The sequence below is a fragment of the Sander lucioperca genome, chromosome 18, assembly GCF_008315115.2.
Source record: "Sander lucioperca isolate FBNREF2018 chromosome 18, SLUC_FBN_1.2, whole genome shotgun sequence".
NCBI lineage: Eukaryota > Metazoa > Chordata > Actinopteri > Perciformes > Percidae > Sander > Sander lucioperca.
Window position 1 is genome coordinate 22,555,836 of NC_050190.1, and position 26,435 is coordinate 22,582,270.

Sequence of the window (26,435 nt, forward strand, 5' to 3'; positions counted from 1 at the left end):
AATTAGCAGCTGCGTCATCGAAACCACACTGTTGTTCATGTCGTGTGTTTAATTTAGACCTGAAGGGAACTTTTTTCCTCTGTGTTGCTTTCTATTATTAATTTAAAAAAAATTAATTAGTAGAAGAAGAACTTTTTGTCACTTTTTTAATAGTTGGAAAGCATATCCACCGAATAGTTGATGTACCTTACAAGTAATTCTATGTAATATACATAAGATATAGGTGGCATATGATAACTATGTAATGAATGCACGGAGGCCCTGGAAATTATCAGTGGTATAAAGTAATTAGTATATTTCATCTATTATTTCAGTCTATTTAAAACTTTGTATAAATTATAATTGGTGCACTTTTTATATAAACATATAAGTTGTTTTACAGATAGCAGCTGCAGATTGAGTTGAGTAATGAACAGCAGGCATTGGTCCAATGCATTGATTTAAGCATCATTTTGATGCTTAATGAGCATTTTCTCGGTTGATTCACTGTAGCTAAACATTACTCTGTAGGATTATTTCTACAATAAATAATAATCACAAGTTTTTTTTTTTACTTTTACAAGTCAAAGTGAACGTCACTTCAGTCACACACAACCTCCACTCACAGTACAGGTGCTTTTATTCTGGGAAACATGACAAAAAAACTTAGATAGCGTTTAACATATTAAACATCACAGGCTAAGAGAGAGCTGACACAGCAGAGCAGATTTTAAGGAGAATGATATACTACTCATTTTGGGACTGCTACTGTGTTTAATGCATAGTAAGGGCATGTTCAGATACATAAAATGTCCCGAACACTGTGAATAATAAACGGAATGAAACTTAAGTAAATAGTGCATTTTGTTAGTGATTGTCAAGCATCATCTGTCAGGAAAGACATCACCTCTTGTGGTGCAAGGAGCACAAGATGAGTGTTTACTACAGCGGTGAACACACAAAAAGCTCACAAGAAAGGTCATGAATTCCCCATTCAAAATATATAATTTACAAATGTTATCTGTCCCATGTTTGATGGGAACTTTGTTCTTTCTTACTACAACAGGAGTCGACAGCCATGCTAGCGGCTCTGTGAGGCTGTACTGAGCTAAATGCTAATGTCAGCATGCTAACATGCCCACACCGACAATACTAAAGTGCTGATGCTAAGCAGATAATGTTTTCCATGTTCCCTATCTTAGTTTAGCATGTCATCATGCTAACATTTGATAATTAGCACTAAACCTAAAATGTACAGCTGAGGCTGATGAGAATGGCATCAGGTTTGCAGTTAGTGGGCAAATTACAATTTCAACCTGGAAATTAAAAGTTAAGGGATCAACCACAGTTATTACAAATGAATCGGAGGGATCCATGAATGTGCGTGCCAAATTTCATAATCACAAATGTCAACCTAATGGTGGCGCTAGAGTAACATAGTTTAAACATTTTTTTTGTTTGTTTTATTCTAAAAGTTAAGTATAAAACCAATAACACGGGAAGTATATTGCTCATGTGTTTGTGGATAAGAATAAGTGTACTGATGTGGTCCTCCCAGTGGAAACACCTGGTTCATTTATCCATTTATCCACGTGTGTGTGTGTGTGTGTGTGTGTGTGTGTGTGTGTGTGTGTGTGTGTGTGTGTGTGTGTGTGTGTGTGTGTGTGTGTGTGTGTGTGGAGGGGGGCAGAAGGGTCCTGAGCTTGTATTTTAAGCAAAGAGCTCAGATTCATTAAGCAAGGACTAGTTCATTCATATCAGTAAAACACCCACACCCACATGCATGCACTCATAAAGACTCTTTCACTCACTTGCACACACATACACACTCTCACAAGTTGTTCTGCAGCCAATTGAGGTAACCCCTGAGTGCTCGCTTCCCTACATCAAATTCCATTGGCCAGGTTATAAAGGTGAAACATCCGTGGAAGCCGTCGACATAGTGCTCGTGGGTAACTGTGACGCCTGCGTCCTGTAAGCGCCGCGCGTACATCAGACCATCATCCCTCAACACGTCATATTCGCATGTTAGGATGTATGCTCGAGGGCATTTAGCCAAAACCTCCGGTCCTGCTAACAGTGGTGACGCCCTCACATCCAGCAACCCCGGCACCTCCTTCCCTGCCCCCTGTGAACCTTTTTCCACAATCAGAGGCCTGTAGTTCTTCTTGTGTTTCGGGGGCAGGAGGACGGTCCAGTCTACCCGCGCCCTCAGCTCTGGGGTGATGTTTGAGAGGTGTAAGGAGCTGTGGTTGTTCGCCAGCAACTGGGACTGCAGGGAGAGGTCAGCACCGAGGTACTGCAGCCAGAAGCGGACCATAAGGTGCCGGTAGAGGATGGGTATATTTTGGTTCTGCAAGTAGGAGGGCGTGTTGAAGTCCAGAGCCTGGAGCACTGGGTAGATCAACGCCTGGACGCTGAATTTCACACTCATAGTGTCATCTATGGAAATCTGGCACAATATAAAAACATATACGGCCTCAATCTCTTGATTTATATTTACAGCTCATTGTTACACACATTCTTACAGGAGGTTATGCTATGGTATACCTCCTGAGCGACCGCAGCAGCCAGGTTTCCTCCAGCACTGTCACCTGCCACAGCCACACGCTCAGGGTCGACTGCATACCTGGCCTGAACCTCTGGGGACAAGAAGTGCTTGGCAGCGGCAAGGCAGTCTAAATACGGCACTGGAAAGTGCACCTCTGGATACATACGGTACCTACACAGACATTGGTTGCAAATGGTAAGTTACTAGAGGCTTAGAATACTTTGGAGAATGTGGCTGTAAACACTTTTTTTTGTAGTTAAAGAGTCACTCAGCCAATTTTACACATGAAGATAAGTTCACTTGTCTACAGGAGCACGATTCAACCTGTGAAAACACTTGTATAACACCATCTATGGCTCAGAAAGGGAGCTTTCTAAGGTCTGAGTAAACCAAAAATGTTTTTATATACTGTGTGTTTCTGTCTCTATAAGCTGCACACTTACTCAACAGAGACCACAACAGTGTTGAGCTCGTCGGACAACATCTGGTTGATGGTATCATACGACCCCTTCTCTGAGGAAGTGAGGGAGAGATGGAGGAGTGTGGAAAAGTTAAGTGAACAAAAAGAAAATGTTGCTGAATCATGCATTTATTTGCAGTTTCAAATATGCACATTGTGCTCTAATATATACATCTATATAATGTGATCATAAATACTTCCATGATTTAAAGTTTTGATAAGTTAGTTTTTTTTCTGATTTCATTTCCTGTATTTGTACTTGTAGACAACAGGAATGTCCATACTCACTGGCACTGCCGAGGGCCCAGCCTCCTCCGTGAAAAAACATCAGCCCTCTCCTCAGATGACCCTCCCCTCCAGCCGGGGGCTCGTAAACACGGACTGGGACGCCGGCGAAAGTGATGTCGCTGACTTTGACTCCGGGCATGACCCCTCCTGCGCCAGACTCAGAACTACTCAGCCCCTTCATCATGCCTTCAAACCCGTCTGAAGACCGCCTGATTGACGTGATGTAATGGTCAAAGCCCAGCCAAGACTTTAAAGAGGCCTGAAAATGGAAAAGAGATTAAAGACATACTGTATTTAGGCAAAGAAAACAGCATGTAGGAGAAAGGAATTTGGGAAGAGACAAACTGCATTCATCTCTTGGGACACAACTGTCTCACCCAGTCACCTCTGTCCCTCTGCACTGTAACTTACTGATGTGTCTCAGCATGTCTGCCCTCCTCCCCACAAACATCTCCGACTGTCTCAATAGTCAACCAAGGCCAGCAGACACAGCTGCTTGGCATAGTGGAGGCTCCGAACCAGACTACACCGAGAGATGTTGGCTTTAACAAAGTTTCATAATAATATTAGTTTTATCAATTCCTTAAGCTGAAAATTCTACTTATGTGGCGAGATATTTGACTTTTGAATGTCTGGCCATTTGACCCTGTAACCAGTGTTCGAACTACACCGTGGCGTTTGGGGGAGCCCACTTTTTTTTTTTTTCACCGGGGGGGTGGGGGGTGTCATGCGCTTGCGACTTACAATGACTTACAAAGATACATAACAGCTACAAGTGTATGCACAATACAGGATTTACCCTATTATACTTTATCGACAGGAATTGATTGGTCAAACTGCAAACAGCCACAGGGTGTGTCCACAGGGTGTGTCCACAGGGTGTGTCCACAGGGTGTGCAGACTGTAGTTACAGTATTGCCTGAGGCCTTTTAGAGGAGCAACACTTAGGTTTTAGTTTGTGATCTCCTTGCAGGGGAAACGGCCTCTAACATGTTCTGTTTCAGCTTCAACTTTACTCTGCAAACAAAAGTGTACCTGGAATTGTCTCCAGCCTGAAAATAAACAAGAACTTTGCTATTCACATTACACAAAACTAAAATTGCACATCAAAATGACACAGTTAATATTTTTAGAGTCAATAAATGTTATCGCTCTTCACCTACTGTGCCATTTTCGAAATATAGAACAAAGGTGAGGGTTAAGAGTTGGTTGTCCTCACACCGGCCCAAAATAAACTGCCTGATGTCTGCTTTGCAACAGATTGGCACCGTGACAAACAGCGTGACAGTTTCAAAATCAAACTGTTAATGTACAGAAAAAGCTCTTTCAGAAAGTTTGTACATTTTACGCTGCTGTTACTAATGTGACTTAATGGATACAAGCATGAAAAGAAATTCTGGTAAAGAGAAGCCCTGTGGACTACAAATAACTACATTCATGAATCCATAACAGTGCACCATGTAGAGGTGTCTCAGGACATGATGTGCCTCAGATATTTGATTTTACGGCTGTGTGTTCCTTCATGTACATGACACCTGATCTGAAAATACACTACTTAAAAAAATAGACATTGCAAGACACGTTTTATGTAATAATTGCTATAGCTACTGAGCTAAGGAATTTCAGGGTTTAGGGTCAAAGTCCATGTCTGCACAGGCATGTTACTGATTGTCTAGTAGCTGTGATTTTTTTCAAACACGCAGTACATGCAACTAACCTTATGTAGTATATTTGAAAAACACCTGCTATCAATGATATTAGGGCGGCACAATATATCGGTTTCTTTTTTTTATCAATATCGCAAAATCGACTTGCACATATTGTGAAACACACAGAGATTTTTTGAGTTAGATGAACGAGAGTACCAGTAGAAAACTTTAAAATGTCATTCTTTTTTATTGGTGCCTTTTATGTTCAATGTAATGGTCAATAAAATTATGTTATAAATTATTTTCTTTTCAGGGTCAGGGTCAGGGTCAGAATACTCTGCTCAAATAAAACAAATTGCTTGTTGAATCAAAAGACCCTGAAAAGAAAATCGCAAATATTATCGCGAATTTCCAACGTTAACACATATATCGTGCAGCCGTAAATTATATTAGTATTAAATACTATACTACTGTATAGTATTTATTTGTGCAGAATATATTATAATCATATCTGAAGTTGCCCATCAGTCAACTACACCTGCAGTAGAAGTACCACAATGTATTCCCAATGAAAACATCTCCTCTCTCACCAGGTGCATCGTTGTTCGGAATCCAGCATCCAGCATCATCAGCTTCCACGGCTCCTGGATGGCATCTGGCAGCGGGATGTAAACATAATAAGCGAGCGCCACCGTTAGTGACACTGTAACAACAACTGGCAGCAGCCTCATCTTGCATGTGACAGCAGATTTAGTAGCCTATCTTCAGTGGATCATAGACGAGCTGACAGAAGACAGGAGATCCAGACTGACTCTACTGGCTGCACCTGCTACTCTCTGATCTGTTACTGGGAGGGCCAACCAGGCTCCAGATATATAGCACTAGAAATGACTTGATGGGACCGGTAAGCTTAAAGACTTCCGTTGAAAATCTTCAAAGTAAAACCTTTACTGATATCCGTTTTACTCTGAGCCAGTTGTCTGGAAACTTGATTAATTAATGGATTAATGTTTTCAAACATTTGGCTTAAATCGATTCGGATTCAGAAAATATATAATTGTGAATGATGCCCGTACTCATACCCTTTTGCAGTCAGTACATATGGTTGCTAATTTTTAATTTCAAAATTAGTAATGAAATAGCATCTATTTACCCGTTTGTAAAGCACTGTTTAATTGTATGCCACTGGTATTCTATCAGCCTATGAATTAGCTTTTTGTTGTAGTATTGTTTAAAAAATCCACAGTATTTTGGTATGGTTGTCGTCTTCTTCAGCCCGAAAGACGTTTCTTCTTTATAAACTTGTCAAGACTGACCCCTTTATTTTGAAGGCTGCGTGGGGCAACAACAACGAACGGGCATCTGGGAAATGAGGTTTTTTTTTTGACAGCTGTAGCTTGGTACAAATTTGTATTACATATATGTGACCACAGAGAGGCACAATAGAGCTGTTAGTGCAGCCATGACTTCACACATACATATAAAGCTATAGTTCCATCTATATATATGTTTCATCATACATTGCAAAGTGAAAATGTAATAACTGAACCAAGAAAGGCTATGGGAATTATAACTACCGGTACTTTAATAATTACAAATCTTTACTAAACTGTTTTGAAAATGCAAATTTAATATAATTAAAATTGCTTTATTTATTTAATAACATGTACAGTCTGGTGTGAAAGTGCAAAAAATAAAAACTAACAAATGCCGAATTTCTTGAACCAGGATGTATAGAGTAGACTTGATATTGCAGGTCAATCTGGTGCAAGTATGTACATATGATTACTTTACAGCTACTTTACACACATGATACAACTCCTAATTTGTCAATTCCCTGCATTGTCCCTAACAATGTGCTTATAATAATCCCCTTTAAATGTAAGAAAAGTAAAACCAGTAATAAAATCAAAGGGTGGTCATTCTTTTTAAACACAGCATATTAGTTCATACATAGATATGAATTGGTAATGTGTATTGACTTTTGACTATTAGTTAATTATCAATTTAGCTGTTAGATTTTCATAATTCCTGTTAATGCTGTGAAGGTCAGTTACAGGGGGAATGATCGGGAGTCATGGCCCTGTATGTCTTTTCTCACTGACTAATGATGCCTTTTATGTAACACATCAATACTGGACTGGAGTCTTACTGGAATGGATTAGCAAGGTGTTAGACAGAGATCAGACTCGTCACGATCGTTCACCGGATATTGATCCCTCTACCTCCTTACATTTCTGTCTGATAAAAGGTCAATCTTTTCTTTTTTTGGTTTGGTGTTCAATATTTTCACTGGGACACACCAATCACAGCAAATGTCACACCACTGGAAAAAAGTGAACTTGTCAACCCTGGAAAACTTGCTGTTTGCATGACTTTAAAATTGATTACAGTAATGTTTTGGCATGAAATCAAATTTCATTGCTTTGAAGACTTTTGGATAAGTTTGCTTGTATTTGACAGAGTTCAGAGAGAGAAAGGCAGTCATGCAACAAAGCTACCCAGCCAAATTCAAATCGAGTGTTACAATTAACTGGCATGCATCTTCAAACACAGGGCAAAGAGTCTCAGTGTCAATGTCTCACTCTCTCACTCTCTCTCTCTCTCTCTCTCTCTCTCTCTCTCTCTCTCTCTCTCTCTCTCTCTCTGTGCTATTTATCGCCCTGTTTCTTCCCACGGTTATACTTTTAATGGGCACTGTCTGTCCCTGGTGGCCCTGTGTGGTGAGAATGTAAACACACATCAGAGCTGATGAGGATCTGATCCCCTGCACTGGACTGGTTTTCCAAAACATAGCAGCCGGACCACCAGACCATGTCAGATTAGCCTCCTGGAAGACCGGAGTGGGGTACTCAGGAGAGGACACGGAAAGGTGGCTGCAGAAGGTTATAGTGATGTCTTTATTGAAAAAGGAAAAACTAGTAAGGAATATTTGATTTTAAAAAAACTGATGAGAGTGAATCTGTGAGTGTTCATTTTGGAAAGTGATACAACATTTAACTGTGTTTTTTAAATGATGGGAAGATGACCCCATACACAAGCTCCAGTTGGATGTCAGAACCTATATCTATCCTTTCAAAATAAGGCTACTCCAGCTTCATATTGACCATACAGACATGACAGTGGTGTTAATCTGCATATTTGCTAGAAAGCAAATGAGCGTATTTCCCAAAATATAAAACTATTATTTTCATTAATGCTATTTTACGCAAGCACACCGTACAGTGCAACCTGTCAGAGACAGATGAAGAAATTGTATGTAGGTTTTTTCATATTTTGGTGAAACACTAATTATTATTTGCACCACGCTGAGCAAAGGGAGGGACAGCAAAAGGTGGATTGTGCTACAGAAGTGATTCGAAAATAAAGATGTTTTAAAACTTTTTGTCCTGCCATCAAAACTTGTCACCATTGCAACCAATACACTTAAATCTGACCACAGCTGCTGTACCTCATGACTCACAGAACTACGAACCTTTTGCTGTCATCTTGAAATCCTACATCCTGCTGGGGGTCAGCATTTCACATTCAAAAGATCACTTAAAGTCAGACACAGATGCCATACTTGCTCTCTTTCCAAAAAGCCGCCTGAATGAGAGTGTCAGCAGAAAGCTTAAATTGTAAACGTTAAGGTGATATATGTGCGTTTGTGTGTGTGTGTGTGTGTGTGTGTGTGTGGCCTAAAGAGTGAGCATTAAAATTCCCTCTTCATGCTGCCCCCCTCCCTCCTGTGTGTTGGTCTGGCGTCTTCCTCCAGTCTGTGGTATGGAGGCTAGAGAGAGGGCCTCTCTTGTGTCGCCGACTGGAATTACACGTATGGTCATTTAACACGACTAAACGCATGAGGTTTTCCATTTCAGGCAGTCTTGTCTCGTTGTTCAGCCTTTTCATTGACGCTGTTTTTGCATGTGTTTGAGCATGAATTACTGGGCGGAGTATGATAGAGATTTTTTTTTACCAATAAACAGCACCTTGAACTAACTGATCTACATCTGGAAATCTGATTTTCTTGAAAACTAGGATATAGCTGAAAAGATGCAAGAGACCATTTATGTCACTGTCTCAAGCACAGTTAGGTACATTAACTCGAGCAAGATATTTTTATCTTCTTTTTTAATCTTTTAAAATAAGTTTAAACAGAGACTTTAACAATGTTGCACAGATTGTTTACATTATCTTGATTGGCTATTGTGCATGTTAAATCAGGAATCTTCTCCCTGCACTTGTCTGGGAGGGAGGGACAATTGAACGGGGATGCTAACGGAGCCTAGATGACTATGCCTGCTGAGGGATGAGTGCATGTCTCTACATATGTAGGATTCTGGCCTGTCTGTGGGGTAGAGCAATACCTCAGGTCCTCTTCTTTGATAACAGACCTTTTATTTCTTTTTCTTTTTACAGAGGATATGTCACAGTAAGAAAAGTGAATGAATGATGGCTGAATGCCACTTACCAGCTGAATCACTGTCACACTGTCTTGGCTTACTGTGACATTTGAAAGTTATCGTTAATGTTATTAGAAATACCTGTGCTTTTCCTACAATGACAAGTCAAAACAAGTGCTGTGAAAAAGGCCTATTTTGGAGAATAGTTTCCTCACAGGAACTATTCATGATTCTGCAGTTGAAGCTCTGAGTTTAGCTACAGTAACCTGTTACGAGTGGTAGATGTATAGCCACTTTTGCGGTTGAGCCAACAGGAGGATAAAGTGATATTTCACCTAAAATCTAACCGGCATTAATTCAAGGTGACCACAGCCCCGGTTATTTGTAAAGGAGGAAGCTACCAGCCTTGTCTCACGCTGACAGGAAGTGAGTCTTTCATACTAAAAATGGATGTTGGTGTTTGGTAGGTTTCCTTTTGTTCATTGTCATAAGGCAGCTCTGGTGAGGACTGGCAACAGTCACCAAGATAGAACATCATCTAAATCCTGAAAATCAGACTGACTTGCTGTTTTATTGTCACTTTTTTCTTTCTGAATCGCTGAAGATATGAGATGTGGACAGTGATTCAGAGGAACCGGGCACTTTATCATTTATCATTTGTCATTCTTGATTATGTTGTCATTGTAAAAGCTTGAGAAAAGTGGAATTGGTGCTGCCCTTTTATAGAAAGCAGACCTTGAATCAGTGGTGGAAAGTAGCTAAGTACATTTGCTCACATACTCTGAGTATTCCAATTTGCTGCTACCTTTAACTTGTCCACTACATGTCAGAGGAAAATTAGGTAGTTTTACTACTTTTTTGACACTTTTTTTGATTATGAATGGAGGACTTTTACTTGTTATGGAGTATTTTTTACATTGTTGTATTGTCACTTTTGCTTGAGCAAATCTGAATCTGAAACCTTGTTGGATGAGCACATGCATGCAAGCATTTCTTTGTGTTGGAAAACAGGAATGTCCAAAAAAAAATGTGCGTGGCATCGGACACATTACAGTCTTTTTGTTATGGCATTGCAGGTGTGATAAGTCGAATAAGAAATGTTTAGACAACGACTTTCCTTTTTTAATCTGTTCATTTTATTTAACAGATCCTTTTAAACATACCTCACATATGGGATATGGATCCAACTCATTGTGTGCTTGTGTATGTTGGCACACACTAGACACACAGGCATACGCACAGTGACAATAATGTATTGTGGTATTCAGGAATGTCATAGACAGCAGGCCAGTTGGCCAGTAACTTGTTGTTACTCTGTTCTCTGCAAAGCAAGGTGTCACGTCTGAAAGAACGCAAACAGAAGCATGCTCGGTTTTGTGCTGGGTGGCATGCTGTTGTTGGTGCGAGGCATTCAAGTACACAATGTTCTTAATTGGTTGAAGGCTATTTGCTCTGCTGCTGGAGAAACAGTCATCTTAGCGGGGTGTGATCATTTCATTTTAAATTCTTTATCCCTTGTTTTCTTTCTTTCTCTGCTCTTCAGCATTCTGCTTTATCGTCTGTATTCTAAGTTTCAAGCTAAGTGCAGCAACAGCATTATGCTGTGATGTTGCTAATCTGTTTCTAAGTGGCATAATCACTTGTGAATTAGATTGTTTACATTATCTTAATTTGTCTGATGGCTTATTGAGAATGTGTGTACTTGGTGGCATGCTACAGAACAGTGAGGAACTTTGACCACTGATGTGTAATGTCTAAAGTAACAGTTTAGTTAAACTGGCCCAGAATTGTTGCAATCCCTCTTGCAACACAAGATGAGGCAACAGAATAATTGATCAAACTTCTCTTAGACTACATTCACACATTGTGCTCAGCTATTACCATGTGTGTAATGTGGTTTTTATTTCCTTAATGAGTGGATAGATACGTACACTTTTAGCCATGCTAGTGGCGTTGCTCTTGGGATGGCAGTGTCTCCCTGATGGTCAGTTTGTCAGCCCGTCCATCATTTTTGTCCAGACTGAAATATCTCAAAACTATTTAATGGATTGCCATTAAAGTTCATACAGATATTCATGTTTCTTAGCAGATGAATCCTCCTATCTTTGGTAATCCCCTGACTATTTCTTTACCGCCATCAGCAGGTTGGCATTATTGGTTTACAGTGAAATGTCTTGACAACTATCCAGATGGATTGCCATAACATTTGCTACAGACATTCATGAGGATGAATTGTAATAACTATGGTGAGCATGGTAAGCATTATACCTGCTTAACATCAACATGTTAGCATTGTCATTGTGAGCGAAGTACAGTCTGGCAGCATGGCTATAGACTCTGTATACTTTTACATTTTACTTCTGTTTTTTTACTTTTGCACATACTTTATTAAAAACAGATAAAGAAATACAGATGTTGTCTGAGTCAGTGCACAGGCCAGCTAACAACAAGTTCGAGAGATTTTCCGAATCTCATTTACTGTATTAGATGATCACACAAAATAGCCAGAAGCAAATACAGGCTCTGACTAACTCCAAATCTGTAAATGAGAGGAGGAGATGGTGAAATTGAAACATCTGGTCTGATCTGGTCTTTGCCTTAAAGACGATCAATTGTAGGGGTAGAAAAAGGTTTCACATGCTCTTTTTCACCAGTTTCCCTATTTCGTCCCCCCCCCCCCCCAATTCCTAACTAAGTCTTTCCACCACCAACTCCAGCTCATATCTAGCAACTGTCAGACTCAAGTTTTCCATTGGTCTCCTGTGGGTCCTGGACTTTAGAAGACAAATGTATAGTGCATTCACTGAAGCCATCAGCACATAGCACGTCAGTTTCCTCAGTTTGTGCATCCCACTGTTTGGAAAAAGCGTCAGGCTGGCAGCCGGCCTGGACAGAGAAAGAGGTCAAGGGTCAAGTGTCAAATAGGGACTGATGTGGACAGCCACATGCCTCAGCTGGGACCTTGGTGCAAGAGGACAGTGCTGTACTGTTCTGCTGCGGAGATCTGCAGCCTTTTCCCCACGCAAACACACACACACACACACACACACACACACACACACACACACACACACACACACACACACACACACACACACACACACACACACACACACACACACACAACCCCGTCTCCAGGATTTTAGCAATATCAGTCCAATTTTAATATTTATTTCCCTGATAAATATGCACATTTATGATATTTGGAGAGCAACTATTGTATAATAGCTTCAAATGTGAGACTAGTTGACACTATACCCAAAAACCAACACATTGCCCAAAGAGTCTATAATTACAACAAGCTAATCCACTTCACCTCCTACTCAGTTACCCACCACCCACAAGCAACGGCGGTGGTGATGATCAGACAGAGGAACAAGTCGTATCTTGGCGTTGTACAAATTTATTTTAGGCAGTTAAATCACTTTTCTTTTTTTTTTTGGGGGGGGGGGGATAATACAGAGGTCTGGACCACGTGGCCTCAATGGTAGATACAGCCATGTACACAACCTCATTATGACTCTTCAGTGGAAACAGTGGCAAATAAAAGCAACCACATTAAAGACCATACAGCAGAGCTCATAAGACTGCAGGGATTAACATAGCAGCTTTGATTAAACATGCTTTAAAGAAACATGCAGATGAACATGCACACACACTCATGACCCCCATCTTCCTCCTCGGCATACTCAGTCGACGCCCCGTCCCACTCCCATGAGCCTCTCTCTCTGGTCTAAATGGGATCCTGATGTTCTGTTAACCAAACGCCCACCCCCCTCCCCACGTTCACTTCAGCCAGAACCGAGGCTGTTAAACGCGGTTTCGCACTCCTCCCCTCGCCCTCAGCTGCTGCAGAGCAACGTTGACAAGAGGCAGCTGTTGCTGCGGTGAGAGGGTGTGTGATTGATGCAGTAGGCAGCAACCAGAGGAGACACACTGATAAATGCAGATACCCAGACATATGGTGGGGGTCACTTTCAGAATGCACATCCATCCACGTAATAAATATGTAAGCGATTGCCAGTTTATCAGCACATAAGTCTGTGGTTGTGGCTTGCGGAATTGCTTCGAGCTAATTTGTAGCTTGAGTGACTCAAAACATGCAAGGATGAGAACATTTGGACACAGGAGCTGCAGGCGGGGGACCTTGAAAAGCTGAGAAGCTGCAGTACGTCTGCACACTAGCTGAAGAGTCTGGCAGCTTGAAGCCAGGAAGAAAGCTTCTTATTGGTCTGGAGAAAGGAGCCAGTTTAGACAGCTGGTATCATGTAACGCTTTAATAAAACTCTTACCCTTTTACTAACATTTCCCTGTGGAGACAAAACCCAAACTCACAAGGACACACAAAGATACAAGTGCACTGTTCGACAAGCCTGCTGATAACGAGCGTACACACATATGCAGGCGAGAGGACTCGCCTTGTAAAAATGCACGTGCATTTGAGGGTTTTATTAACTAAGGGCTTCGTAATAAGCTCACCTCTGTCTGCCAGATTCAGGCCTGGATAGTTGGACTGTGATGTGTGTGTGTGTGTGTGTGTGTGTGTGTGTGTGTGTGTGACCTCTCTGTCCTTGGCTCTTTATGGGATGCTGTATTTCTGGCATCTGTTGCTTTCAGCAGAAGCTTAGATCCAGGTGCCTTGTCCTGCAGGCAAACTCTCATGTAGGCTACAGCATATATGTGTGTTGGTGTGTGAGGTGCTGAGTGACACTCCCTGTTCCATTTTGTCAGGATGTGTCAGCACCCTCATCACCTTTTCTTTTTGCCCCTCCAGCCCTCTCTACTCCATCTCTTTTTCAGCTTTGTGTTGCAGCTCTCACCAATTCAGGATGGCTTGGTCCTTTTTTTTTTTTTTTTTTTTTTAAATTTTAGTCAAGGTTTGACTTTTCTCTGGACTAAAGCTGATACTCCGCTCCTCAGATTTCCCTCACAAAAGGCTTGTTAACACTCATTATGAAACAAAGCTTGCCTCCAGCTGCTTATTAGTCTCACTTAGCAGTGCTAGTAATTCATTTCATGGAAAGCAACAGACTTAAAGTTACATTTTCTCTCTTTATGTGATAAAATTGGCCAAAATTAGCCGGCTAAGTTGATTTAGCTAGCATCACTTGGAGGTCTTCACCAACTTTTTAGCGACCTTTCTAAATACTCCAAATGAAAAGAACAGGGTTTTGCCTGTTTTGTTTGTGGATCATCCAGAGCATTGTGGACATTATTTCTGGACAGAATTTCCTTTTTCAATGCTGTGAGCACCACAACAAAAACATTGTGTGTATGTAAATCTGTGTAATTAAATCCGGATCTATCTCCGGGGCTAAATACCACTAGTGGTAGGCTAAATGAGAAAATGTGTTATTTCTGTAATTTGGGTTAAACTGAAACTTTATTAATATTATATTAACTTTATTGTTTTTTTTTCCCCAGGTTTTTTTTTTTAGCCAAATATTATTGTACAGACAATAACATAATTAAATCAGTGCTCATTTTTGTAGGAAAGTAAAAGTTAGATTACAATCATTAACCTGTCAACAGAACTTTTGGTACAAAAATGCAGAATTAAAACAAAGAACAGAACAAAAAACAAAAACAGATAAGAAGAGACCGTCATTTCCCCATACCCTTCCCGTTCATCAACCTATTACTCCTACTCATTCGTGTTTCACTTTATTGTTGTTCTTTAATGGGTTCAGTACATGTGGTAATGTATCTGAGAAGTGTTCCTGGGCATGGCAAACAAAATTAGATGCAGGGTAAAATTGTATTTGGCTCTCTGCTGTCATCAGGGACTCGTTTTGTAAGTGGTTTATAATGTTAAGTCAACATCTTCTCGTCCCTCTATCTGGTCCTCTTCCTGTAACATTTCTCCACCCTTAGTGTTTATTTTTACCCTGTTGGCAGAACAAGGTACTGTCCAGCATGTACACACACAACGTCCAAGAAATATATACCACACACAAACAGGCCCTTCTCTTGTCATATGATGCAGGCCTTGTGATAGTAATCTTGTTATAGAAGACACATTCCATCAGGATTTGGAGGGGAATCTTGGGTGTGAGTGTGTGTGTGTGTAAAGAGCTAGGGTGCTTTAAATCAAATCTACTGCACATCGTCCATCAGCAGGTCTTACTCTCACTCATCGGCACGGTAACTTCACACCGCCAACGACGCAGACCACAGACCATATCCCGTTTTAGCTAGTTTTTCCCCCCCTCTTGGGTCATCTGCTAAAACTGTGGTTTCAAGTCCACGATCAAGCGGCGCCGGCGTCCTCACCACCTCTCATAACGTTGATGGAGTGTCACACAGGAGTCACATCAAGCCCCCTTCGACTACAGTGTGTGTAGCAGAGGTCAGAAACGTGTTGTGAGTCTCAAAAAAAGAGCAGGTTTCCATCACTTTCTTTTAACACAACACACAGAGGAACGACAAAAAACAGCAGTAAATGCAGCAGTCTCCACCTGAAGTCATTGTGTGGGTAATGCTGCCAGCCATCTGTCTAACTAGAAACTAATTCTAATTGTCTACATTTTTAAAACTGTATCATGATCTGCAGTCCGAGCTGTTAGTCGACTGCCTGGTCTCCATAGAAACACAGATATTGAGCACAGAAGTCTTGGACCAAATAAGTTGTGTGGTTAAACTATACCTGCAGCATGATGTGAACACTGCATTTCAGTTTTATAATTCAGAATTCATTGACCATTGTAAGAGGCCCAAGGCATAAATCTCAAACTTAGACTGGGGTTGTTACCAGTGGTGGAATGTAACTAAGTACATTTACTCAAGTACTGTACTTGTACTTTCTTTTCTTTTCATGCCACTTTCTACTTCTGCTCCACTACATCTCAGAGAGAAATATTGTACTTTTTACTCCACTAAATTAATCTGTTTTAGTTACTTTACAAATTAAGATGTTTGCACTCAAAACACATGTAGTTTATACAATAGGATTTGTTTTACAATAACTTAATCTACCCAACAACATATAGGCCTACAAGTAGAGCTAAAATGATTAGCCAATTATACACTTAGTTCATTGACAGAACTGTTTTGATCATTTCCAGTTTCTAAAATGTAAGGATTTTTCTGCATTGAGTACTTTTACTTTGAATACTTTAGGTACATTTTCCTGATATACAACATATTGACAACTGTATGGAAGCTGTTATTATATTGTACATGCATTGTCACAGTCCGAGGATGTGCGATGAGCATGATTTAAAAGGTATTTTAAATAAACTATATATGAAGCACATTCAAGAGGGATGCATACATCATCTTACACTACTTAGTGGCAGTCAAGTCCATTTGCCTTCTGATATAATCAATAAAGGGACCCCAAATCTTTTAATTTACAGTATGAGTAAGATGAGGAGTACCTATCTCTTTCACATAAAGACAGGAAACCATATCATGAAGCATTTCCAAAAAAAAAAACACAATGCATGTCCCTAAACTGTAGTTAGCCAAAAAGGATATTTGATTAAAATGACCCATTCACTTGCACCTTGTAACATTTCTTAACCTGGGTTTTTAGGACCTTAAATAGACCGGCAGAGGAAATGCATTTACATCTACATTATATATATATATATATGTTTGACTTTTTAAATGTTTGGCTTGTTTTGTTAAACAGAAAAAAGGGTTTCAATAAAAAACTTTTTTTTTTAATTCACAGCGAAGTAATGAAAAATGATTGTTTTTGTTTTCAGCACGGAAACTCAGGTATTGGAACATTCGCACCCTAACTATTATGTAGTTTAATTGATTGATAGATGAGTCAACAGTTTTGCAAAAATGCCCCAAATTATGTTTTATATATGTTTTGTGACATAGGCTACCTATCAGAGAAACATTGAAGGGTAAAGTAGGTATAGGCTACATTTGGACCAATGGAAATATTATGTAAAGTATAGCCTACTTCACCATTATATGCAACAATATAGCCTACAGTAGGCTATATAGGCTACAATAACTGGGTAAATGCATGTATTTCTTTTTCACCTCTGGTATGCTACTGGGTCAGTGTAACGCTTATCAGTTCAATTTTCTAAGCACAAAAGATGATGGGTTGTATGATGGGTTAAAATATCCAATTTTGGGACGTAGCTAGGCGGAACGAGGGAGAAAATACCATTGCAGTATTGAATAATTGGAGCCCAGACGCAATTTTGTAATTTTCTAAATTTCTGATCCTCTGAATAAAAACTGAAAATTGGAAAAACAGTTTAAAGATCCAATTTTTTAATTTGTCAAGGCGGGAAAAAAAATGAAAAATTGGATATTTGAACCCATTTTTCTGTTTTTCCAAATGTCCGTTTATGCTTAGAAAATTGAACTGATAAGTGTTACACTGACCCTACTGAATATAGGAAGCCTAGGCTACTACTACAGAAATGAGCTGGGAACCTTAACACTGGCCAGTCTGTCACTCTACTCGAGCCCCCGCCCCGCCTGCCTGTTAACGGGAACTCCCCCTAAGTTCCCCGGTTCTCCTCTCTCTGCTCATTCTCTCCAAGAGCTGTCACAGATACACATATTCCCACACGTACACGTTCACACACACGGACTCGCTGCATGTTGGAGCAAACATCTACATTCTCTCTGCCGCTCCCCGGTTACCGAAAAGCGGCTGTTTGATTTCGCAGTCTGCGGCGAGGAGCCTCGTCGTGACAGAGTTTGGAGACGGCTGAATGAGCAGTGAAGGGGGAGAAAAAGGTAAGAGATGGTGTCAAAATGAGTGTTTTCTCGTCTCTCTGTTTAGAAACTTTACCGTGTGTTTACCGTCTTCTCCGCTGTCTCGTGCGTTGTAGGGATATCGCCTGTATCGTCAGCTGCAGGGTTTTTGATAACTAGGGCGTGTTTATTAAAGTATTTCTGTTTGCGCGCGCGTATGCGTTCGTGTGTGCGCGTGCTCTTTCACATTAGAGGGGGATCCTCTTGTTGTGTCACAGACGCAGATTGAAGCGGATCTTTGCAGTGGGCAAAAAATAGCCGTATCTCATGTGAGTGAAGTCTTTTTTTTCCTTAGAAAAAAGGCCGGTCTTGAAGTATGCACAGGTAACTTCATTTTGTTTGCGCAAGTCAACCTAACTCCTTGATTTAAGTGCAATGTCTAAATGTTTAGTCATGTGTTGTCTAGATTCAAGATACAGACCTTAAGTGTGTTGCAGAAGTCCAGTAAGTGAATTGTTTTTCGATACTAAACACAGAAAGCTGAACATTCTCATCAAAAACTCTTTTTAAATGGATTTTTATTTTGTATTTGTTGGCGTAATTGGCAAACTATTATCATATTAATATGTGTAAGAGCCTGGTATTTGACTCTATACTGCCAATGTATTGAATAAAGCAAGTTTATTTCTATAGCACCTTTTAAAACAAAGAAAATTCAAAATGCTTTAACACAACACAAATAAATGCATATAATGACCTTTGAAAACACTACAAAATAGGAGAGAACATTCTAAGGTGTGTCTATACACACATGTGGTGATCACTGTTTATCACTGTTGAGGGTCTCTTCTGCATACAAGTGTGTGTATGTCGACATGCCCATCATTTGTTTGTTTCTGTGTGTATGTGCATATATATATATATATATGTATATATATATATATATATATATATGTATATATATGTATATATGTGTATATATATATGTATATATGTGTATATATATATGTATATATGTGTATATATATATGTATATATGTGTGTGTGTTCCTGTGTGGTGATATCCTGTCAGATCCTGTGAGGTGGGGGTCAGTCACAGGGTCTCCCCTCTGGAATTCTCCTAGAATAGATGACACACACACACACACACACACACACACACACACACACACACACACACACACACACACACACACTCTTTGAGCACATCTTCAGTCAGTCTAATGTCCTTTCTTTTAATGATGACCCATAATGGCATCAGTGCTTTGATTTCATGCTGTGCAAGGCTGCTGTAGCTTATCCTGAAGTCCACTTGATGCCAACTAGATAGCAACTGGGACATTGTGCTCTCATGTTAGATCGTGTTCTTCTCCTTATGGCTTGATGCAGATTAAAAGTCTCCTTTGCATGCACCTAAGCCAGTTCTACAGGTGTTATTTTTCATACCTAGAAATGAGTACAGTGTGCGTCAAACAGTCACATAACATCACCACCACAGATGCGGGTCGGGTTGTCTTGCTGAAGCGCACTTTGGCAGTACAGACAAACCTAGGACTTGACAGTCTTTCTGCTGTATGGCTATTCTTTTTCTACTCTTACAGACAGTGATGAATGGCAGGAATGAGTCAGAGAAGGATACGTTAGAAGAGCAACAAACCAGTGCTCTCTTGTTGCTCCCTGGTCTGTTCAGATGATGGATGCTTGAAAGTGTGTGTGTATGAGTGTGAGAGAGAAGGAGTGAGAGGATCTTGTCTGCTGTAACTCGAGCCTGGTTGACTCTTGGAAGGCCACAAAGACCGCTGTGTGTGTGTGTGTGTGTGTGTGTGTGTGTGTGTGTGTGTGTGTGTGTCATAAACATCCCATCACCAACCACCAAACTACTGACACATACTAACCCACAGACACCATCACTACCATTATAATTATAAACACAATCAATGACAGACCTGTAACTGAAAATATTAGTTGATTTACAGATAACATGATTGACAGAAAATTAATCTTTTTTCTGTTTTAAGGAATTTATAATGCACCCCCCCCACCCCCTGCTGCTTTCTACCGTTTTGTATCATTGTGAGTTCTAGGGATGCACCAATCGGGCCTTTTCTCTCCCAATACAGATTCTGATGCCTAAACTCCGGGTAGGGCTGTAACTGATGATTTCCATTATTGATTAATCAGCAGATATTTTTCTTGATTAATTGTTTGGTCTATAAATGTATCTATTCCAATTTCCTTAAACTTTTTTTAAAAAGCTTTTTTTGGACAAACAGTCTAAAAAGTTTACTATCAAAACAAAGACAAGCCGCTAATTCTAGCTGGAACAAAGGAATGTTTGTAATTTATGTCAACAAAATTATTTAAAAGATTAATGGATTATCAGAATAGTTGTCAATCATTTATTTTCTGTCGATTAATCGATTAGTTGTTTCAGCTTTAACTCAGGCTATCTGCAGATGCTGAGTACCAATCCAATACCTACTAATTCAAAGTCTGTACACATTACTGCATGGAAGGAACACGTCTGCATTATAGTACATTGAATATCTTTGGGTTTTGGACTGGGGGTCAGACAAAACAAGACATTTGAAGGTATCACTTTCCTCTCTAGGATATTGTCATCCACAAACTTGGATCGTTTTATGATGTTTTTTAGGCCAAAAAATGAATTGGTTAATAGAAAAAATAATCAGCATTTCATTGGCTAACCGATTAACTAATCGTATAAACAATTGACAGATTAAATTATATTGAAACGAATCAGTTGCAGTTTTAGACAGACCATGTCTTGATGACAGGTCAGATCTACAAACAGACTTAGCGTGTGTTTTCCTCCCACTCCTTTGGTATTTGTTTTTAAGCAGAAAGAGAAAAAAGACATTTGAAAGTGTGATTACATATGAGAGGAACAAATGTGTGTTTTTCACCTAACCTTAATGGATGGACTGATGCTGAAGAGTACTAACTGGTGTGAAGCATTGCTATTCAACTAGCTCAGGGCCAGACATCTACTCTGTGTGCAAACTTATCTCAACCCACAGGGGGAACATTCACACTTACAGTTTGCATCCGCCTTCCTCCAGTGATCAGCGGTAGTTGTGGTTTTCCTCTTATATCAAGGGATTTCAGTGCTCATCTTCTTACCCGAGCCTGACTTATCATTCTTGATACCAAAACGATGACAGTATATCAAAATATACTGCCCTTTCCTATCATTATCTATTTTTCAGGTCTTCTGATATCAATTTAAATCATAGAATATTTTAATAGCTGCAGACCTCGCCTTCCCCTTTTTACACCACTACTCTTCTCGTCACAGACTCAATTTCTCCTCTCCCCTCTCCTTTCCTTTCATCTGCACATTATGGAGGAGGTTGTGTTATGTGTTTTAACTTCCAGATAAGTCGACTACTACTCAGTCTTTTGTCTCCCAGCTCGAATGGATGGTTTGTGGGTGGATTGGTGGGCGGGTGGGCGACAGAGTCCAAGTCCGTTTTGGAACTGCATTTATATGAGCCATGGTTTCTTGCAGTCCCTCACAGATGTGCGTCTTTTCACAGGTGCTTGTTGTTCCCAAGCTTTGTGTGCGCGTGCAGTTATGTGCATGAATGTGCGATATTAATCAGGGTTTTATCCATTTCTCACATATGTGTAAAGGACAGTAAGTGCCCAGCAACGAAATCCCATTGGAATATATTAGGAGTGTCGTGATGTAGCGGAGTAAGGACTGTGGTTGTGGGGGTTTAGTGCAGACAGAAGGAGGTGGGATCAGTTGGCTGAGTCACAAAGCGTAGAATGTGACAATGTTAGATGGATGTCTGACCGAAACCTGATCTGCTTAATAGGGATCCGAATTATAGAGCTGCAGCAATTAATCGATTATTTTTTGCATTTGATAATTGATTAATAATTTTAGCCATTTCAAGCAAAACATTGGCATAATGGACAATTTAGTCTAGTATAAGACCAAATGTTTGTTGTATCTGTCTTTATTTACCTCTATCTATATAAATAGTAGCCTAGTCGTTATCGTCTATATCCACGACATTCCACTTCTGGCATTGCTCTGTTGCCCATAGAAATTCCGCCGGATTTCACAAATTTAGGCCGGATATCCGTTGCCTTGGGCTTTCTTTGTGTTGGCAAAAAAACTCCTGTCGATTTATGAGGACTATGGTTAACTGCTCCTCAGATCTCTGCAGGGTAAATCCAGACAGCGAGCTAGACTATCTGTCCAATCTGAGTTTTCTGTTGCACGACTAAAACAACCTTTGAACGTACACATGTTCACCAAAACAAGTTCCTTCCCGAGGCTATTTTGCAGAGGCGCCGTTGCTCCGTACGCCGCTTAGCGCAAGACAATTGTGATTGGTTTAAAAATGCCAATAAACCAGAGTATGTTTTTCTCCCATCCCGGAATGCAGTGTGGACTCGCCAGACCCGAAGATCTGGCAATGCGAGACTACCTAGTCGTTAAAGTAACACTATAAATAAACAACCCTCTGTCACTGTTTTCTGATCAAGGGAGTAGAAATGCAAGAAAATGACCTTGTTACACAAATTCAACAGATACAGGTTATATACAATAGGAGTGCAGTCAATTAAACAGAGTTATGTAATAGCAAAATAACAGAGGTGGAAACTGTGTTTGAACTCAAATAGACAGACACACACCTCTTTGGTTCAGTCAGGACAACTCCCTGATAATGTGTCTGTCAGACAGCCACTGTGTGTGAATAAGAGTTTTGTCTGCATGTGTGTGTGTTTTACGTAAGGGGGTAATAAAAAGATTAATAGAGAGAGAGAGATGCACATACAGAGAAGAAAGAATCCAGTAGAATACAACATTTTAATTAAGCTTCATTTTTGGATTACTTTCATGTGTAATTATGTGTTGCGTCACACCCACACCCTCACTTTGTGTGTGTGTGTGTGTGTGTGTGTGTGTCTGGCTGTTCGTCTGAAAGCGTTTTTGTGTTGTATGGGTGTGGTGTGTCTGTAATCAAGCCAGCATTAAACTGTATACCAGGCTACTGACTGCTGTAGGACTTCTCACATTTATGCTTTCTAATTGATTCTGAGTGTAACTTATGTGGCTCACGGCACCCACATGTGCTTGCCTGCCCTTAGTTGTGCAACACACAAGCAAGCACACACACCAGCGTGCACACATGTACACACACAGACGCACAAAAGCTCTGATACTCATCACTGCAGCACAAGGCACTATTGTATTTAGTGTCTTCATGGCACTTTTAGTGACACAGTCATTCACATTTCCCAGCAGCGTGTGTGTGTGTGTGTGTGTGTGTGTGTGTGTGTGTGTGTGTGTGTGTGTGTGTGTGTGTGTGTGTGTGTGTGTGTGTGTGTGTGTGTGGGTGGGTGGGTGGTCGTCTCATATTCCATGTAACACTGCCGGCTGCTAAAAATGAAGATGTGACAGGGAAAGTGTGAGTGTGATAGTGAGAAGTGGGTGTGTTAGGAAGGGGGGGGGTGCATATGGAGCTGCATCGAGCTGAGGTTACATGCTCTGCTTGGTTATCACTTTGCCATCGGGTGTCTAGTCTAAATAGATTTTCTAATTATCAGATTTGTTTTTTCAAATCCAATTTTGCAATAGAGAAAGGAAAGTTAATACACATCGGCCACGGATCTTGAGTTTTGTTTTTAGGAGGGAGACGTTTAGAAAGAGAGAGTGATGCAGAGAAATCAAGAAAAGGGAAATTCAAAGATAGGGAGAAGGAGATACTTCAAAGTTAGGTTACCAGCAGTTCACCTGTTGTATTTGCATGTTGTGGTTTGTGGCAAACCATAAAAGTGGGCTGCCATATAACAGGGGTTGGATAAGGTTGATGACTTGTCAGCTTTGGTGGTAGCCTAAAGCTGCCTAGAAGTAGTTGTGGTTAATGTGGGCCAAACTGCTGCCATTATCTTAGCTTTTCCTTGATAATGATATGCTATAACATTTACTTAAAGATTAAGTACCATGTAAAAAGTTAAAACCACGTGCATCTCATTGGGAAACGTGTTTTCTTACTCAAACATCATCCAAAGTTTTCACATAGTTAAAAATGAATTCCATTTATCACAACTTCTGGGTCTTATATCCAATTGTGGGCTATCAGTTCTGATAACATTGTACTTACCGAAGTCAAGGAGAATGATCAGATCTATCAATCAATTTGAGTTTAAAATCTGGTTAAAATCAAACTTATGACAAAAAAATACAATGAAGATAGAGCGGAGGATAAAGGAACAGAGATTAGGTTCTTTTTACAAAATTCCCGCAGTAGATTAAGGAAATCGAACTCTGCTTGAAAGATGTTTGGAAGTCTCCAGAAATAGAGGAGCTAATGGTATGTAAGGATGAGTTGTGAAAAATGTCCTTGCCCAGATAGGCAGTAAACAAGCAAACAGTGTAGCCAGATTAGCTAAACCTAAACTTTATTTGTTGGTAAAACAAAGTTTCACCGAAAGTGAGTGCACCTTTAATGTCTGCAATAATCTCTCATTGCTCAGGTTAATTGTGCGCTAGTCTCGCATTGTCAGACCTTCTTCCACAGCGCTGTGGATGAAGGTATGGCTAGTCCACTCAGCATTCTGGGTTGAGAGTATAGTATATTATATTGGGTATATAGATAATATTTAACTTATCGCTTATCATAACTGAATTGGAGAGGTAATCTTGTTAAAGGTTAAAATGTAGTCTAGTCTTATTGTGAATCACCTCTTTCCTTTTTAGCTTGTGCATGTTCTAACATGGGCTAAAAAAACAGACAAAAAAACAACTCACATGGTAGTTGCATGTGGTTGTCAAAATAAAGCCCGCACCAGTGTTAGGAACTGAACCCTGCCCACAATGGGGTGATTCATACATGAGTGTGTGGGATGTGGACTATGCCCGATGGCCTCTTCTAACCACCTTTAACCATGGAGAGATCCACCCTGGGAAAGGAGGACAGGGAGAATGGAAGGAGGAGGGAGAGAGGGTGAAGATTAGTGAGACAGGGATGAGGAGCCTGACACTTTGATTCTCAGATCTGCCATCATCCTGTGCTGCTCATTGACTGGCTCCATTGTGGCTGCGGTAAAAGTGTGCTGATTGGTTGGTTGGGTCTGAATGTCACAGCCTCTCGTCCGTGTACTGGAATGTGTGTGTGTGTGTGTGTGTGTGTGTGTGTGTGTGTGTGTGTGCGCGCGCACGCGATGAGTTAATAGCTATCCATTGAGTGGTTGATTGTGTTCTGTTGTCCACACTGGCTCTCTTTGTCCAGACTCTACACACACACACACACACACACACACACACACACACACACACACACATGTGAATCTGAACCAGGCATTCCTCCAGTGGCAGGACACTTGCCAAGAGAGAAAGAGAAAGAAAGTACTAACTAACTAACAGTACCATTCATAGTCATGGCAGTGTGGCTTTTCCTGGCCCTGGTTCGAGACATGAATAGGTTCGAAGCTAAAAATATTTTACTGCTGCTTTTAATGCTCCTTTTACTCCTCCTGCTCTTTTCATTACTTCTCTCCTCTGTTGTGTTCTGTCACAGTGGAAGCAAAGGAAGCCTGTGCTGCATCAGGATGCCTTTAATAGCATTTCTGAGTTTATAGACTCAGTCTGTGGTTGCAGTTCCTTCGAGGTGTAAATGTGTGCAAGTAACCCCTTGGGTAAAAAGACTGGTAGACAGGTTAGAAAGATAGCAAGCAAAAGGGAGGGATGACGTGCAAGAACGGTCATAAGGAATCCAAACTTATGACATCATAAGTAGATGTTCCGTGTTTTTGCCTGCTGAGGCAGTGGGGCGTCCTGGCCTGCAACATCCTGAGCTGTATAACAGACAGGCTGACTAAATGACAGAGGCAAAGGGCTGCTTTTTATTGGTCAGTGTGGGTAGACCATGCGTCTCACTGCCTACCTCAGACGGAGGGGGGGAAATATGGAGAAATGGTGAGATAGAGCAAGAGAGTGCAGTGAGGAGACATGAAGGGAAGGCGGCAGACAGAGACTGACAGTAATCCAGCAAAACTCCCAGAGAGAGGGAAGTGGAAAGACAGAGAGGTGGGGCGATTATTTGATCCGATGTTGAGAATTCGCTTTACCACGGAAATACCTCCAGTGCAGCATGGGAAACAGGGGGGAGAGACTATTTTGGGCTCCTGTTTGTTATGCCAGCCAGCATCTCGGGGCAGAGTGAAGGTTTTGCAGAGCTGTAAGTATATTAACATGTGAGGTGGGAGGAGGAGGAGAAGAAGAAGAAAAAGAAGAAGGAGGAGGAGGGCAGGAGTCTTTCTCAGGGGGAATACAATGACCCTAATGCACCAGTGTGTCCTTTCTTGTTTTTTCCCTCTCTGTTTAATCTAAATCCATTCAAGAGGCTTTATTGGCAAGATAAGATCGCTCTGACATTGCCGAGGCTTAAGTGCATAGCTGCCTC

The 26,435-nt window shown here is 40.6% G+C and overlaps 2 protein-coding genes across 2 annotated transcripts in view; one reads left to right on the top strand and one right to left on the bottom strand.

Moving 5' to 3' along the window:
* Positions 1-576: 576 nt before the first annotated feature.
* On the bottom strand, positions 577-5,658 carry LOC116057594 (neutral cholesterol ester hydrolase 1-like). The gene is made up of 5 exons (XM_031310133.2): positions 5,518-5,658; positions 3,279-3,537; positions 2,974-3,043; positions 2,530-2,701; positions 577-2,431 (listed from the first exon to the last, which is right to left on the bottom strand). The coding sequence occupies exons 1-5, from the start codon at positions 5,656-5,658 to the stop codon at positions 1,811-1,813; spliced, it is 1,263 nt and encodes a 420-aa protein (XP_031165993.1). The 3' UTR covers positions 577-1,810.
* A 12,139-nt stretch (positions 5,659-17,797) lies between these two features.
* ppp2r3a (protein phosphatase 2, regulatory subunit B'', alpha) overlaps positions 17,798-26,435 on the top strand; it is a 61,906-nt gene continuing 53,268 nt past the window's right edge. Inside the window, exon 1 of the mRNA XM_031310034.2 lies at positions 17,798-18,030. The gene's annotated coding sequence lies outside the window, so the exon portion shown is untranslated. The remainder of the gene's footprint in view (positions 18,031-26,435) is intronic.

Bases quoted from the DNA above. Each gene is read 5' to 3' on its own strand.
- LOC116057594 (XM_031310133.2), bottom strand. From the start codon at position 5,658: ATGAGGCTGCTGCCAGTTGTTGTTACAGTGTCACTAACGGTGGCGCTC. The intron at 3,044-3,278 runs GTGAGTATGGAC...TCACTTCCTCAG, and splicing joins CTGGGCCCTCGGCAGTGCCA to AGAAGGGGTCGTATGATACC. The intron at 2,702-2,973 runs GTAAGTGTGCAG...ATGTCTGTGTAG, and splicing joins ACTGTTGTGGTCTCTGTTGA to GTACCGTATGTATCCAGAGG.